General features: G+C 42.4%; 1 protein-coding gene across 1 annotated transcript in view; it reads right to left on the bottom strand.

The window, feature by feature from the left end:
- Nucleotides 1–15,717, bottom strand: part of LOC145339205 (ATP-binding cassette sub-family C member 9-like) — a gene marked incomplete at its 3' end in the record, with an annotated part of 67,584 nt that overhangs the window by 43,602 nt on the left and 8,265 nt on the right. Inside the window, exon 2 of the mRNA XM_080183599.1 lies at nucleotides 3,824–3,965. Within this exon, the coding sequence (XP_080039725.1) occupies nucleotides 3,824–3,965 (142 nt within the window). The remainder of the gene's footprint in view (nucleotides 1–3,823; nucleotides 3,966–15,717) is intronic.

The raw sequence follows: 15,717 nt of genomic DNA, 5'->3' as shown, positions 1-15,717 counted from the left end.
ACTCTCAACTGCCCTCTGAAATGGCCCAGCAAACCAGTCAGTTCAAGGGCAACAGAGTACTGGAAAAGGGAAGCACAGAGGTGCCCCATTCCTAGGCACTGGTTTGTGCCAAATTTCGAAGGTTTGGGCAGACCCCTGTGCAGTGTGGAGGAAGTGCAGCTCTGTCAAAGGTGCCATCTTTTAGATGGGATATGAAGCCTTTATTCTGCAGTCTCAGGAGGATGTAAAAGATCTACTGCACTTTATGGAGAATGGTCTGGTCTTTAAAGTTGACGAATGTCCTTTAGGGAAAGGAACCTGTCCTCCTTACCTGGTCTGGCCTACACACGACTCCAGAACCACAGCAATGCTGTTGACTCTCAACTGCCCTAGTAAGGCACCCAGTTCATGGGCAACTAGAGATGGGCAATCAGTGTTGGCCCAGACAACAACAGCCACATCCCATGAATGAATTTGTAAAAAACCCTCAACCACCGTCACTAAAAGACATTGACAAGGATTTCTCTGTCTCGTTTCCAGGGTAATTATTCAGGTTATTTCAGTTGGACTGTCAAAAGTCTCCAATTTTAATTCAAAGACATTTGCAGAGGATCCAGGATGGGGAGCAGGAAAATTGTCCACTGGATGTTCAAACATACCAGATAATTCCATCGGAAGTCAGCATGTAGCCAATACACTTTGGAACATCCAAAGCTCACAAATAGACTCTGTGAATGCAAGTCCTTTCTTTTTCGCATCTCTCGCTTTGATAAGTGTACTGAAATAGTGCAAATGTTCCGAGTGTTTAGCGAGAAAGGAACTGAAACACAGTAAGCAGGCTTTCTATGGACCCACAAAAGAAACGATAGTGAAAGCACTGTGAGTGGATGGACATGGTGGCACAGTGGTTAGCACTCCTCCCTCAGCGCCAGGGACCCGGGTTCAATTCCCAGCTTGGGTCACTGTCTGTATGGAGTTTGCAAGATCTCCCTGCGTCTGTGTGGGTTTCCTCCAGGTGCTCCGGTTTCCTCCCACAGTCCAAAATGGAGTGCTGGTTAGGTGCATTGGCCATGCTAAGTTCTGCCTCAGTGTACCCAAACAGACGCCGGAGTGATAATTTTCACAGTAACTTTATTGCAGTGTTAATGTAAGTGTGCTTGTAACATTAATAAATAAGCTAAACTACAAGAGCCATTTTCATTGAATTAAATCCACCTTCAATATCTAGCTGATACTCAGATGATTAGTGAATTTTACTCTTTGCCATGCCTATAACTTGAAAATCCTGACAAAAATGTCCTGCAAAAATACATTGATTTGTGCTCCGAATTGGTATAAAGTACAATTGTTTCATAAGACTATTTCCAGATTGCCTGGGCTATCTCTACAGAGCTACCTAAGTTTGACATCATACCTTCTCCTTGAACCATGACTCAGTAAGTAACTTTCATATGCATTGCTAGTGTGTCTGTCAAGATTTTTAAATTGTTCAGGAAATGTTATAATTCTGTTCAGAGGTGTATTCTTCTTCCTAAAATATAAGTTTTAAGCTGGTAAATATATTGCCTTTGGAAGGTGTTGTCCAATTAAAATTATTGACTGGTCATCACAGTGCATAGTGCTTGACAATTTTAACCATATATTCATTTCAGTAGAAAATTCCTTACATGCACTCACATTATCAGTGTTTCACGTATTTACATATCAAACATCTCCCTCCATTCAGTAACCAAAGAAGCACACAAAGTACACTCCTTTTCTGTCTTAATATTCTGCCAATAAATGCACAAAAGGGTAAAAATTTACATGCATAAGGGTATTGAAGTCACAGACCCAACAAATGTGGGTATTATTCATAAAATTATAAAATCCTTACAGTGCAGGAGGCCATTCAGCCCATCAAGTCTGTACCAACCACAATCCTACCCAGCCCCTATCCACGTAACCCCATGTATTTATCCTATTTAGTCCCCTTGACACCAAGGGTTAATTTAGCATGGCCAATCTATCTAACCCACATATCTTTGGACTCTGGGAGGAAACCCACGCAGACACAGAGAATGTGCAAACCACACACACAGTGATCCAAGCCTGGTTTTGAACCTGGGTCCCTAGCGCTGTGAGGCAGCAGTGCTAACCCACTGTGCCACTTTGCTGCCATCACTTAAGCCAACATTTATGATTCAAAAAATACAATTAGCCGTATCCGCATTCCAAACTTATGGAACGCTACCCTGGAATGGGTTATAAGTTAATACAGCTGATTTTATACAAATGTAGTGAGATATTATTCATATGACTCCATTTAATCCCATTGATCGATGCAAGTTGCTTAGTATCACAGAATCCCTACAGTGCAGAAGGATACCATTCAGCCCACTGACTCCACACCAATTCTCTGAGAGTATGTTACTGAGATCCAGCCCCCACCCTATTCCCATATCCCAACACATTTACCCCATTAATCCCCTTAACCTACACATCGTTGGACATTAAGAATAATTCAACAAGGCCAATCCATCTAACCTATACATCTCGAGACTGTGGGTGGAAACACCCAGAGGAAACCCAAGCAGACATGGGGTAAATGTGCTAACTCCACAGTGATCTGAGGCCAGAATCAAACCCGTGTCCCTGGCGATGTGAGGCAGCAGTGCTAACCACCATGCCACAGTTACCTGTTATTAACCAATGCCTCAATATCCTAGCAGTGAGTGGGGGAGGTGGTGGGGGGGGCGGTGAGAAGATTTAGGATGCTTTGGAAAAAGGATGGGAAGAGGTCGAACACGGATAGTGAGGCAGATTTTCAGCTGGCTAAATAAGTGGTTGCAGTGAACGGAAAATTGGAATAAAAGATTGGAGGTTAACTGAGGTGATTTTTGTTGTATTGCTCATAAGGAGGAGGGTGGGAAGAGGCCACTGAGAGATTAAGGCTGGGTGAAGATTTTAATTACAATGAGTGAATTGCAAATGGATGGCTGTCTCTGCAGGATACCACAGGATAAAGGTTAGAAGATTTCCATGATGAACCTATGCCTGCTTGTTCATTGCTCCTTGCCATGTCCAGCCAGCTGGCTCAGGGTAGAACCTGCTGGACTCCTGTCCTTTGTTATTCGGTCATAGGATGTGGGTGTCACTGGCTGGGCCCATCCCTAATTACCCTTGAACTGAGTGGTTTGCTAGGCCATCTGACAGTCAACCACATTGCTGTGGGTCTGGAGTCACATGTAGGCCAGACCAGGTAAGAACAACAGCTTTTCTTCCCTAAAGGTCATTAATGAACCAAATAAGCTTTTTTTGACAATTGACAATAGTTTCACGGTCATCATTAGACTTCTAATTCCAAATTTTGATTGAATTTAAATGTCACCATCTGCTGTGGTGGGATTCGAACCTGGATCATTACTCTGGATTGTGAATCCAGTGACAATACGACAACATCACCACCTCCTTCCTCTGTGCTCCTCCGTATACCCTGTGTTTTCAGCTCCACTGAGGTACATGCAAATGGGTACATCAATCATGCTTGCTAACCTATAACATCTGCCATACAATGTGTAGGCCTTTTAGAAATTTTCCAGCTCATTAACCTCACTCAAGGCAGATTCAATAAATACAGGTGATTTGTCCATTCACGCATTCTACCAAAGTGCTAATCACTTACATTCTCGGGTAAACCCTTACGCTAAAATCATCAAAGCAGAAATTTGGGCATTTAAAATTTCCTTTCATGGACTCCGAGAGATCAGTGTACTCAAAATAATTGTCTCTGCATGGATCACATTTTCAATTTTCCAACTGCAAACATTTCAAGAATTCAAACATTAATAACTCCAAACCATACCGATCTGAAACCATTCCTTCCGCAATTTCACAGACGAGGACAAAGAGAAGTATAAATGTCAGAATCCACCGAAAGCTGTGACCAGGGAAGTGTAGCCATGTGTTATGGTGAATCTGAACCTTCGAACTTTGGCTCCCCCAACCTGCAATTCAAAAATTCAATTCATTTTCAGAAAATATACAATAGACTTAGAAACCATACAGATAATGAAATAGACTTTTAAAAAGTAATGGGATGTGTTTTATTCTTTCATTGTTGGCAAGACCAACATTTGTTGCCCATTCCTCATTGCCCTGCCAGGGTAGTTAAGAGTCAACCATATTGTTGTGGGTCTGCAGCAGATATGTAGGCTGGACCAGGTAAGGTTGGCAGATTTCCTTCCTTACAAGGCATTAAGGTTTTAAAAAAAAAATCCTTATTTATTAGTGTCACAAGTAGGCTTGCATTAACACTGCAATGAAAATCCCTTAGTCACCACACTTTGGCACCTGTTTGGGTACATTAAGGGGAATTTAGCATCTAACCAGCACGTCCTTCTGACCGTGGGAGGAAACCAGACCACCCAGGGGAAACCCACGCAGACACGTAGAGAGCGTGCAGACTCTGCGCAGCAGTCACTCAAGCTGGGAATTGAACACAGGCGAGTTTCCTTCTTGAGCTGCTGCAGACCCTATGGTGTAAGTACACTCACAGCACTGTTAGGGAGGGAATTCCAGGATTTTGACCCAGTGACAGTGAAGGAAAGGTGACATACTTTCAAGCCAGAATGGTGAGTGGCTTGGAGGGGAAACTCCAGGTGGTGATGTTCTGCTGAGCGATACTGAAGATGCAGTTTAGATTTAATTGGGAGAATTCTGACTTTAGACACTGGAGCAAAGTGAGTTACAGCAAATCAGTTGCCCGTTAATAGATCTCCCAACTGTCTTTGCACTGAAGTTAATGTGAAAAAAAGCCATGAAGGGACGTGCAATAGGTAATTGATACAAAAATGCTTTCTGTACATTGTTGTCCCAAGTCAAATTTGGGAATGGTGATATACTGGCATTGTTCCTTCACTGTCATTAAGTCAAAATCCTGGAATTCCCTCCTTCAAGGGCAATTAGAGATGGCCAAGCCAGCAATGCCCACATCCCATGAATTCTTTTTTTAAAATGAGCTAAGAAATATTTTATTTTGGTCCATAATTATTCCTAAATGCTCAGAAGTTGATGACAATAAAAATCCACTCAGCTCTTTGAGGTTATAATTCGTGTGGTGTGGGATGGCTACATCATAGAGGTCACATTCATCGGCATCGCTGGCTTTCTGGAATATATTACCCACCTCTAGTTGCCCTTGAACTGAGTGGCTTGCTAAGCCATTTCAGAGGACAGTTAAGAGTCAACTACATTGCAGTGGCTCTGGAGTAGGCCAGATCCAGGTAAGGAAAGCAGATTTCCTTCTCTGAAGGAATTTAGTGAGCCAGATGAGTTTTGTTTTTAAAAATAACACTTGATAATGGTTTCATGGTCATCAGTAGATTCCTAATTCCAGATGTTTTTATTGAATTCAAATTCCACCATCTGCTGTGACAGGATTCAAACCCAGGTCAGAGCATTGGATAAGTATCTAGATTAATAGTCAAGTGATAACATCACACTGCCATCACCTCCCATCCAGAGTCATATTTGCTCTTGAAAATAAAATTACTTTTGCTTTACTGCAAAGCAGTGTTCTATGAGCTTATTAAATGACTTCACTACAACATGTACGTTGAACCTCCATAAGCAACTTCTCAGGTGTAAGCAACAAAACTTACTTCAACTTATAAATCCAAAAGAAAAAGGGTTAATAAACAAGCATCATTACTCAAACACTTACAGCCTCACCCTGAACCATCCCAAGCTCCAACCATTCACAACAGGTTCACATTTATAATGAGTCAGCTGACCATCACACCATTTTGTCATTGGTTACACAGTTTACTGGGTCAGCTGACCCTCACAACTTGTTATCATTGGTCACACTACAACAAGCCCAATGTTATCATTGGTTACATTCTAACAATGTAGACACAAAAATGGCAGTTTGCTGAACATTTAATTTCCACCTGCCAGATCAGTTGCATTCATTGTTGATGTTGGATGCACATTTTTCTATTCAATGTACATGATGATATGTTATAAATAGTTTGCCACTTGCCTTACTATTGTACAAACAACCAAATTCCCTCTGTAAGTTCTTAATTACATTCTTTCCGAGGTATAATTTCTGTAGGAGCTCTCCTGCTTATAACTCCTGGCGATACCCAAAGAAATAGTATAAGCTAGATTATGTGCAGACTGTCCTGTACCCGCTGGCACTGGGATGTTTGGCAAGTGGGGGGCTTAATTTGACTTGAAGCCAAAGATTAGTTTGCCTTCAGTGCGGTGAACTTTAGCAGTTATGCGGGTTAAAGGTTCTTGAAAAGTTATGTCGGAAAGCCCTTCTGCATGCACTAACATGTCATGGAAGCTCATCAGTGAGCCACGGAGGCACAGTGGTTAGCACTGCTGTCTCACAGCAACAGGGACCCAGGTTCGATTCCCAGCTTGGGTCACTATCTGTGTCTGCACATTCTCCCGTGTCTATGTGAGTTTCCTTCGGATGCTCCAGTTTCCTCCTACAGTCCAAAAGACATACCGGTTAGGTGCATTGGCCATGTTAAATTCTCCCCCTCAGTGTACCCGAACAGGTGCTGGAGTGTGGCGACTAGGGGATTTTCACAGTAAATTCATTGCAGTGTTAATGTAAGCCTACTTGTGACACTAATAAATTAACTTTTGACTGAATTAGGTTCCCCCTCCAAATTAACTTCCTTGCCAGCGAGAAATTAGAACATTCACTTTTACAACTGTACATTGGAGATGTGGACCTGGTGAGGTAGCTTTCTACAATGATTATTGGCGAGCTGCTGCTGGATTGTCCTCTTTGGAGAGGGTCTGTTAACGCCAGCCAGTGTTTGAGACCAGTTGGTGATAATGCAAGTTGTGTGGAAGATGCTCAAGGAAAGGGGTGGGTGGCTGGGCAAAGCTGAAAAAGGATTAGGCTGGCAGTCCATATGCCCTTTAAATACAATGGCCAGACCTTTAAACTCATGAGGTCATGGTGCGGACGGCAACTTCCTGTCTTCCCCTGCACGGGTATTGCCAATCTGCTCGCAAGTGCATACGTAATGAACTGAACAGCACAAAATGGCATAGAATCCCTATAGTACAGAAGGAGGCCATTTGGCCCATCACTTCTATACTGACCACAATCCCACCCAGGCCCTATTCCCGCAACCCCACACATCTACCCTACTAATCCCCCTGACACTAAGGGTCAACTTATCATGGCCAATCCACTCAATCCGCACATCTTTGAAATGTGGGAAGAAACCGGAGCACCCAGAGGAAAGCACACAAATGTCGGGAGAATGTGCAAACTCCATGCCGGCAGTCACCCAAGGCCGGAATTGAACTGGGTCTCTGGCAATGTGAGGCAGCAATGCTTGCCACCATGCCACCCATTAGCCATGGGATCAACTATCTAACCACTCCAGCGAAAATCGCCCTCACTTCCACACTCACCACTAAAGGACAGAATCTTCCTGCAAATTCCTGACCCTGAAGGGTTCTCTGTTCAAGAGGTTCCCCAGAGTCCAACATTACAAATATCTTATTGCCGATTTTCAAACCAATCTTTTATGCACTTCACTTGAGGAAGGTCGGATTTGGAAAGCAGACAAAGATACATCAGGGGAGCGACCGGGACTGGGAGACAAGTCTTAGTTTGACTGGAAAAGTGTGGACACAGACACAATGGATCAAATGGTTCCCAGCTTAAGTTTTGAAGTTTATTTATTAGTGTCACAAGTAGGTTTACATTAATACTGCAACAAAATTTCATTCAAAGCCTTCCCTTTGGAGTGTAATCTAAAATGTTTCAGAAAGTCAAAATGAGTTTTCATCAGAGTGAGATTTATATTCAAAATTTGTCTACTCAACCTTAAAGAGATCCAATGCTTGTCCCATTGGATCATTCCCTTCTAAATCCGCTCTGTTTATTTCTTATTACGGTTGATTCTTAAGAATCGCTGACACGGCTCGCTAGCACTAAGTGGCAAGTTAGCATGGTTAATCAACCTTACTACACGTCTTTGGAATGTGGGAGGAAACTGGCGCACCCAGAGGAAACCCACACAGACACGAGGAGAATGTGCTAACTCCACACCAAGACAGTGACCCAAGCTGGGAATCGAACCCAGGTCCCTGGCACTGAGACAGTAGTGCTAACCACTGTGCCACCACCATGCTACCCCACTGTGTCTCCCTAGTATCATGAGGAGATTCTGGGATTATTTCTTCTTCAATGGAGAAAGCCATGAGGAGATTAAAAATATGAAAGGTTTTGATATGGAAGACAACTCTGCAATAAATGCTGATCTATACTACATGAGCTGCAGGGAAGTATATTGGTATTGTCGCAGGCTAGTAATCCAAAGACCCAGGGTAATGGTCAGGGCACTGGGGTTCAAATCCCACCATGGCAAATGTTGAAATTTGAATTCAATAAAAATCTGGAATTAAAAGTCTAATTGTGGCCATGAAACCATTGTCGATTGTCATAAAAACCCACCTGGTTCAATAATATCCTTTAGGGAAGGAAATCTGCTGTCCTTACAAGCTCTGGCCTACATGTAATGCCTGATCTATGGCATTGTGATTGCTCTTAAATTGTCCTCAGGAATGGACAATAAATCATAGAATCATAGAACCCTACAGTGCAGGAGGCCTTTTGGCCCATCAAGTCTGCACCGAACACAATCCCACCCAGGCCCTACCCCCATATCCCTACATATTGTACCCACTAATCCCTCTAACCTACACATCCCTGGACACTAAGGGGCAATTTCTTAGCATGGTCAATCAACCTAACCCGCACATCTTTGGCCTGTGGGAGGAAACCGGAGCACCTGGAGGAAACCCACGCAGACACGAGGAAAATGTGCAAACTCCACACAGACAGTGACCCAAGCTGGCAATCGAACCCAGGACCCTGGAGCTGTGAAGCAACAGTGCCAACCACTGTGCTACTGTGCCACCCATAAATGCTGGCCCAGTGAGCAGTGCCCACATTTCATGAACAAATAATAAGAAACTGAAGGCATTGCACAGCTATTAGAGACACCATCTGGCTTACAGCCCTATGGTTTGGATGGAATGTAAGGTGGATGGATTTGATAATGGCCCGATGGTCCACTCTGTCACGTTGGGGGTCAGACATATTTGGGTAACTCAAAAATCAACCAATTGGAAACTGAGATGTTCAGAGAAATATCTTTCCAAAGCAGGTTTATTGGAACGTGGAATGTTTTGCCGCAATGATTATGGAGGCAGGAATGCACTTTACCCGAGGAAGGTCAGATTTAGAAAGCAGACGAGGATACGCCAAGGGAGCGACTGGGACTGGGAGATAAGTCTTAGTTTGACTGGAAAAGTGTGGACACAGACACAATGGATCAAATGGTCCCCACCTTAAGTTTTGAAGTTTATTTATTAGTGTCACACGTAGGCTTACATTAACGCTGCAACAAAATTATTGTGAAAATCCCCTAGTTGCCACACTCCGTCACTGTTTGGGTACACTGAGGGAGAATTTAGCATGGCCAATACACCTAACCTGCATACATCTTTCGGATTATGGGAGGAAACTGGAGCACCTGGAGGAAAGCCACGCAGACACAGTGAGAACATGCAAACTCCAGGTAGACAGTGACCCAGGCCAGGAATTGAACTTGTGTCTCTGGTGCAGTGCTAACCACTCTGCCATTGTGCAGCTCCATGCTCTGCTGCAAACTTCTACAACCTCATGATACAAGATAGTGAATGGCACAGAGAAAGTAAATATGGGAAATTACTTGAAAAAGTAATTTGTGCAAGTGGGGCAGTTTAAAATTTGTAAAAGCCAGGTGTCACCGGGATGTTCTTCTTCACAGTGAGGTGTATCTCCAGCTTACGTTGTAGAACACTTCCCATTCTGCTCATGGGTGCAGAAGAATCTGTAAAACCTTCACAAAATTCTAGTGACTACAATGCGGCTGGTGCTCTGGCAATCAGCACCATCAAAGCCTGAGAATGTAGTCCAGCCCTCACGTCTTTGACATGTGTCTTTTAAGATTCAAATATTTGTCTCATTCTTCACTGGGTTTGGTGCTGGTACACATCAATTGTGGTTCAGCCAGTAACACTCACCTCTGACTCAGGGTATTGTGGGTTCATAAGCAGGAGTAGGCCAACTGGTGCCTCAAGCCTGCTCCACCATTTAATAAGATCATGGCTAATCTTTTTGTGGATTCAACTCTATTTACCCATCTGCTCACTATAACCCTTAATTCCTTTACTGTTCAATCTATCCTTGCCTTAAAAACATTCAATGAGTTAGCCTCAAATGCTTCACTGGGTACAGAATTCCACAAATTCACAACTTTTTGTGTGAAGAAGTTCCTCCTCAACTCAGTCCTAAATATGCTTCCCCTTATTTTGAGGCTATGCCCCCAAGTTCTAGTTTCACCTGCCAGTGGAAACAACCTCCCTGCTTCTATCTTATGAATTCCTTTCATAATCTTGTGTTTCGATAAGTTCCCCCTCATTCTTCTGAATTCCAATGAATATAGCCCAATAGTCCCAGTACAGTCAAGTCCCATTCCAGCATTTGAACACAAAACAATCTAAGCTGACACTCCAATGAGAAAATGTTACACTGTTTGAGGTGGGGGGAGGGTTTACTGTGAAGCCAGGACTTTGTCTCTACTAGGATTGTGGAATGATCACCAGTATTATTATTGGCAGATCCAACAGGATGATTAACTTGGTGAGGAAGTGGTCAAGTAAAGATGTACATTCTTGGTTCTCTCACAGGCAAGCCAATGGCTTAGTAGTATTACTGCTAGACTATTAATCCAGAAACACAGCTAATGATCTGGGGACCTGGGTTCGAATCCCGCCACAGCAGACGGTGGGATTTGAATTCAATGAAAAATATCTAGAATTAAGAATAGGCACCGGCACAATAGTTAGTACTGCTGCCTCAGCGCCAGAGACACGGGTTCGGTTCGGGCCTTGGGTCACTGTCTGTGTGCAGTTTGTATGTTTTCCCTACGGCTGCGTGGGTTTCCTTCAGGTGCTCCGGTTTCCTCCCACAATCCAAAGATGTGCAGGTTAGATGGATTGGTCATGCTAAATTACCCCTTAGTGTCAGGGGGATTAGCTAGGATAGTGCATGAGGTTATGGGGATAGGGCTTGGGTGGCATTGTGGTTGGTGCAGACTCAGTGGGCCAATTTGTCTCCTTCTGCACTGTCGGAGCCTACGTTACTGATGATCATGGAGCCATTGTTGATTGTCGGAAAAACCCATCCGGTTCACTAATGTTCTTTAGGGAAAGAAATCTGCCACCCTTACCTGGTCTGACCTACATGTGACTCCACAGCAATGTGGTTGACTCTCAACTTCCCTCCAAGGGCAACTAGCGATTGGCAACAGGGTCAGCCAGTGACCAATGAATGAATTTTTAAAAATCCAGTCTCCCAGAAGGAAAAGAAACAGCAAAATGGGGAAAAAGGATACTGGTCTTGTATAGTATAAAATGCAACACCAGTAAAGTAGGGAAATAATAATAATAACTGGTTTGAACTGTCTTTTTATTCTGGGCTGTCCATTAATAAAATACAAGTGGTTGTTCTCTGCTACGATAAGGGTATTATTTACAGTCTAAAGGGAAAACAACATCAAAGCTTGTCTTATTAGGATATTAGACACTGATCACTCTGGTGTACTAAGAAATACTGCTGCTAATATATTTAACATATTTTCCAAATCTGTTCCATAGTAAAATAGTTATAGCATCATTAATTATGGTAGTTATTCATTTATTAAACAGCCACACCATTAACATTAATAACACCTCCTCACACTCCACCATGAGATAAAAGACGGGCTCTCTTTTCCAGTGCGATGGTAAAGTGTTTTTAAATGAACATGCTCAGGCTGTAAAATAAATGATTCATTATATGGATGTTGGCAAGTAGAATTTTTTTTGGAGCAGGCGTAATCTTTGATATTTCCAAAATCTTTCTGTTTAATATCTAGGTGCGAGAAATTCAAAAGAACCCAACCAAGACATATGTATTTTTTGGGAAACCATTAAGGGATAGAGAATCTAAAGGCTTGGTTTAGGGGCTTAGATCATTTTCTCATAAGATATGTCTCCCAGTGACAATCTCAACCCTCTTTCATTCTTTAACAGTGTTATTTTTTCACTTTGTTTTTAAACATTGAGGAGGGGGACAGTACTACCTTTAAAACAAGCCTGCCCTTATGTCTTGTACCTTGGATTTGTCAGGTGAGATGCAGGGATTTTTATCATGACACGCGCTGGTATGATTATTTCTTGTATTGGATTTAACCCTGGACCTGGACAGGTCAGTTGATTAAGTACCTCTTATTCCCTTATGCTTTTAAAGGGGATAATTGATCATCAAGTTCACAATTCCCATGCTTTTTAGGAAAATTTATTCTATTCTTAGTGGATTAAGGGATTTGGCAGTCCTTATTCAGGATTCTCTTGAAGTTAACTTGCAGGTTGAGTTGGTAGTTAGGAAAACAAAGGCAACGTTAGCATTCATTTCAAGAGGACTAGAATACAAAAGCAGGGATGTACTGCTTAGGCTTTACAAGGCTCTGGTCTGACCCCATTTGAAATATTGTGAGCAATTTTGGGTCCTGTATCTAAGGAAGGATGTGCTGGTCCACAGAGAGGGCCCAGAGGAGGTTCACAAGAATGATCCCGGGAATGAGAAGCATTTGAGGACTCTGGGTCTGTACTCAATGGAGTATAGAAGGATGAGGAGGGGACCTCATTGAAATTTACAGAATACTGAAAGGCTTGGATGGAGCAGATGTGGTGAAGATGTTTCCATTATTAAGAGAGACTAGATTCCAAAGCCACTGCCTCAGAGTAAGGGATGATCCTTTAGAACCAAGATAGAGGAATTTCTTCAGCCAGAGGGTGGTGAATCTGTGGAACTCTTTGCCACAGAAGGCTGTGAGGCCAGGTCACTGAGTGTATTTAAGACAGAGGTAAGTAGGTTTTTGATTGGTAAAGGGATCAAAGGTTATGGAGAAAAAGCAGGAGTGGGTTCAGAAACATATCAGCCACAATTGAATGGCAGAGGAGACTCGATGGGCTGAATGGTCTAATTCTGCTCCTCTATCTTAGTCTTATGATTAAAATGGGGAAGACTTGAAAAGTCACTATCACCCCAAAGGTTAAATATTATGAAAGTTTCAGATATGGAGCATAACTGAAAGTAAGAAAGAAAATCTCCTGTGTCCTAACAAGTCAACTCTTTCTAAACTTACTGTGAAATTAACAAAAACTAAACTTATCTCCTAAAGGGAAGCTGTGCTTAATTTCTTCCCAATTATTGTGAAATAACACCACCTCTTCCAACCTTTCAATTATTTTGCTTCTAATCGATTTATATCTTGCAGCATTTCCAAAATTTAGATTGGTTGGCAAAAGAAGTGGACACAAACAGATTGAAAATTGCTGAACTAAGAGCTGGATTGTTGAAGTTTTTCATTTTGAACTCATCAGGACAAACACCAAATTTTAAATGATCCCAGCAATTCATTACCACAGGAGAAATTATGACAAGTTGACACTAACTGGCCATGGTATTGTCTTGGAGAATTCAATGAGGACCATAAGCTCCCCAGACTGCCAGGTAATTCCAAAAGGCACAAGGCCTGAACATAGAAGCTTAGGAACAGAGAAAATAGGTGTAGGAATAGACTATTCTGCCCTTCAAGCCTACACCACATTCAATATGATCATGCACTTTCAGTAACCCATTCTCACTTTCTCTTGATCGTGTTTAGGCACAAGGGCCACATCCAGCCCCCTCGAGCATAACTGGCCCTAACAGCTTTTTATGGTAGAGAATTCATTGAGTGAAGAAGTTCTTCTTCATCTTAGTCCTGAATGGTTTACCCCTTATTCTTAGACTGTGACCCCTAGTTCTGGGCTTCCCCAACTTATTCCTTTTATTTTATAGAAGTCTTTGCGTATGAATGTGTGCACAGCAAGCATAGATCAGTCACTTTATGAGCTACATTGATTCTCAAATTGGTTGTGTGACAATACCATGCCTTTAAGGAATGTATTGTAGTCATGTTTCTCTGCACATATTTCAAGCAATCCCCAGCATTTTGTAGTAGCTGTTTTGTCTGAAGCCAGTGTACTCTTGTTAGTGAAGCAGTATAATTGACATCATGTTCATTTAAATCTGAACTTACCCTACGTTCTGTTGTTTTAGTGTTTCCCTAGAATTGCAGAGTAGAGCCTGTTTGGGACAATTGACTGGTCGGGTCATATGACTGGGGACAGCCAGGCTTTCAAAGGATTCCAGTTTAGCTGTTTTTAGATACTGTTTGTAACAGAGAGAAAAGTATCCTTTCCTGTCTCTGAAGTCTGAAGACTGGAAGTTGTTGGAGACTAGGTTTATTTCTCTTGCTATCTTGGGGATATTTCCTTCTGAAAATGCCTGTTTGGATTTCTGTCTACAGGTTCTAGAAGCTGGAAATTTAGTATCATGTGACCATACTTGTTTTAGTGCTACCTCATTCTGAAGAATGTCTATGGGGTATTGCTTTTAAATTTGAACAACAGATAGCTAGCTGTTAAAATTATGTTGTATTATGTTTCAGTCTTGCAATTAGTAAACAATATGCTAATTCTTTTTGTTATATCCTAACTTTAAGAAGCTTTTATCAAACAAACAAAGTTTATTTATGACTCACTTGAATTATAGCTGGAATGAAATACCTTATGCTCACCAATACCAAAATCAAATGTAAAACTTAGGCTAACTTCACAATATATCTTGGAGTTTGTGGCCTGGGTCTTAACAGTTGTTAGTATAGCAATTAGCGCACTCAGGACTATTCAGCAAGTGCTGCCCAATTGCAGAAGCAACCAGTGGACATTTTTGTTTTGAATTTTGAGCATGGGATTGGTTGAGTACAGTGTGTACTCGGTCTATTATGACCAATTGAAGTAACATGCTGTTTGATTCAAGCAGCCAATCACTGGAAGGTACAGTCTGCAAACCATACCATCACAGCAGTGGCACAGTGGTTAACACTGCTGCTTCACAGCTCCAGGGATATGGGTTCGATTCCCAGCTTGGGTCACTGGCTGTGTGGAGTTTGCACATTCTCCCCATGTCTGTGTGGGTTTCCTCTGGGTGCTCCGGTTTCCTCCCACAGTCCAAAGATGTGCGGGTTAGGTTGATTGGCCACTGCTAAAATTGCCCTTAGTGTCCTGAGATGCATGGATTACTGCATAAATATGTAGCAATTTAGGGGTAGGGCCTGGGTGGGATTGTGGTCGGTGCAGACTCAATGGGCTGAATGGCCTCTTTCTGTACTACAGGGTTTCAATGATTTCTATGATCACACTGACATTGAAATTCATACACAATGTTCCTCAACAGTGTGCTGGGTGGAACATCTTTATGGATTGATGGCAGCATCATGTTGATAGAAAACAATGCTCATGTAGCCACTGCATAGCAGCCATGTTAATAAAGGTTTCCAAGAAGCATTATGTAGTTCACACTGAGCCACATAAGGAGATATTAGGGCAGGTGACTGAAAAGGTAAATTATAAAGGAGCAGATTAAGAGGAGGAGAGACAGGTGGAAATATGAAGGAAGGACATTGTAGAGCTTAGGCCCTTGTCAATCAAAGGCAAAGCCTTACTTTGGGTGGTAGAGGTTGCAGGTTTGGAAGGTGCTGCTTGTCAAGTTACTGCTGTGCATCTTACCTA

The sequence above is a fragment of the Carcharhinus amblyrhynchos genome, unplaced genomic scaffold, assembly GCF_965287045.1.
Source record: "Carcharhinus amblyrhynchos unplaced genomic scaffold, sCarAmb.v2.hapA chromosome_344, whole genome shotgun sequence".
Classification (NCBI taxonomy): domain Eukaryota; kingdom Metazoa; phylum Chordata; class Chondrichthyes; order Carcharhiniformes; family Carcharhinidae; genus Carcharhinus; species Carcharhinus amblyrhynchos.
The sequence above is the reverse complement of the archived record's forward strand: the minus strand, read 5'-3'. Positions and strand labels throughout refer to the sequence as shown.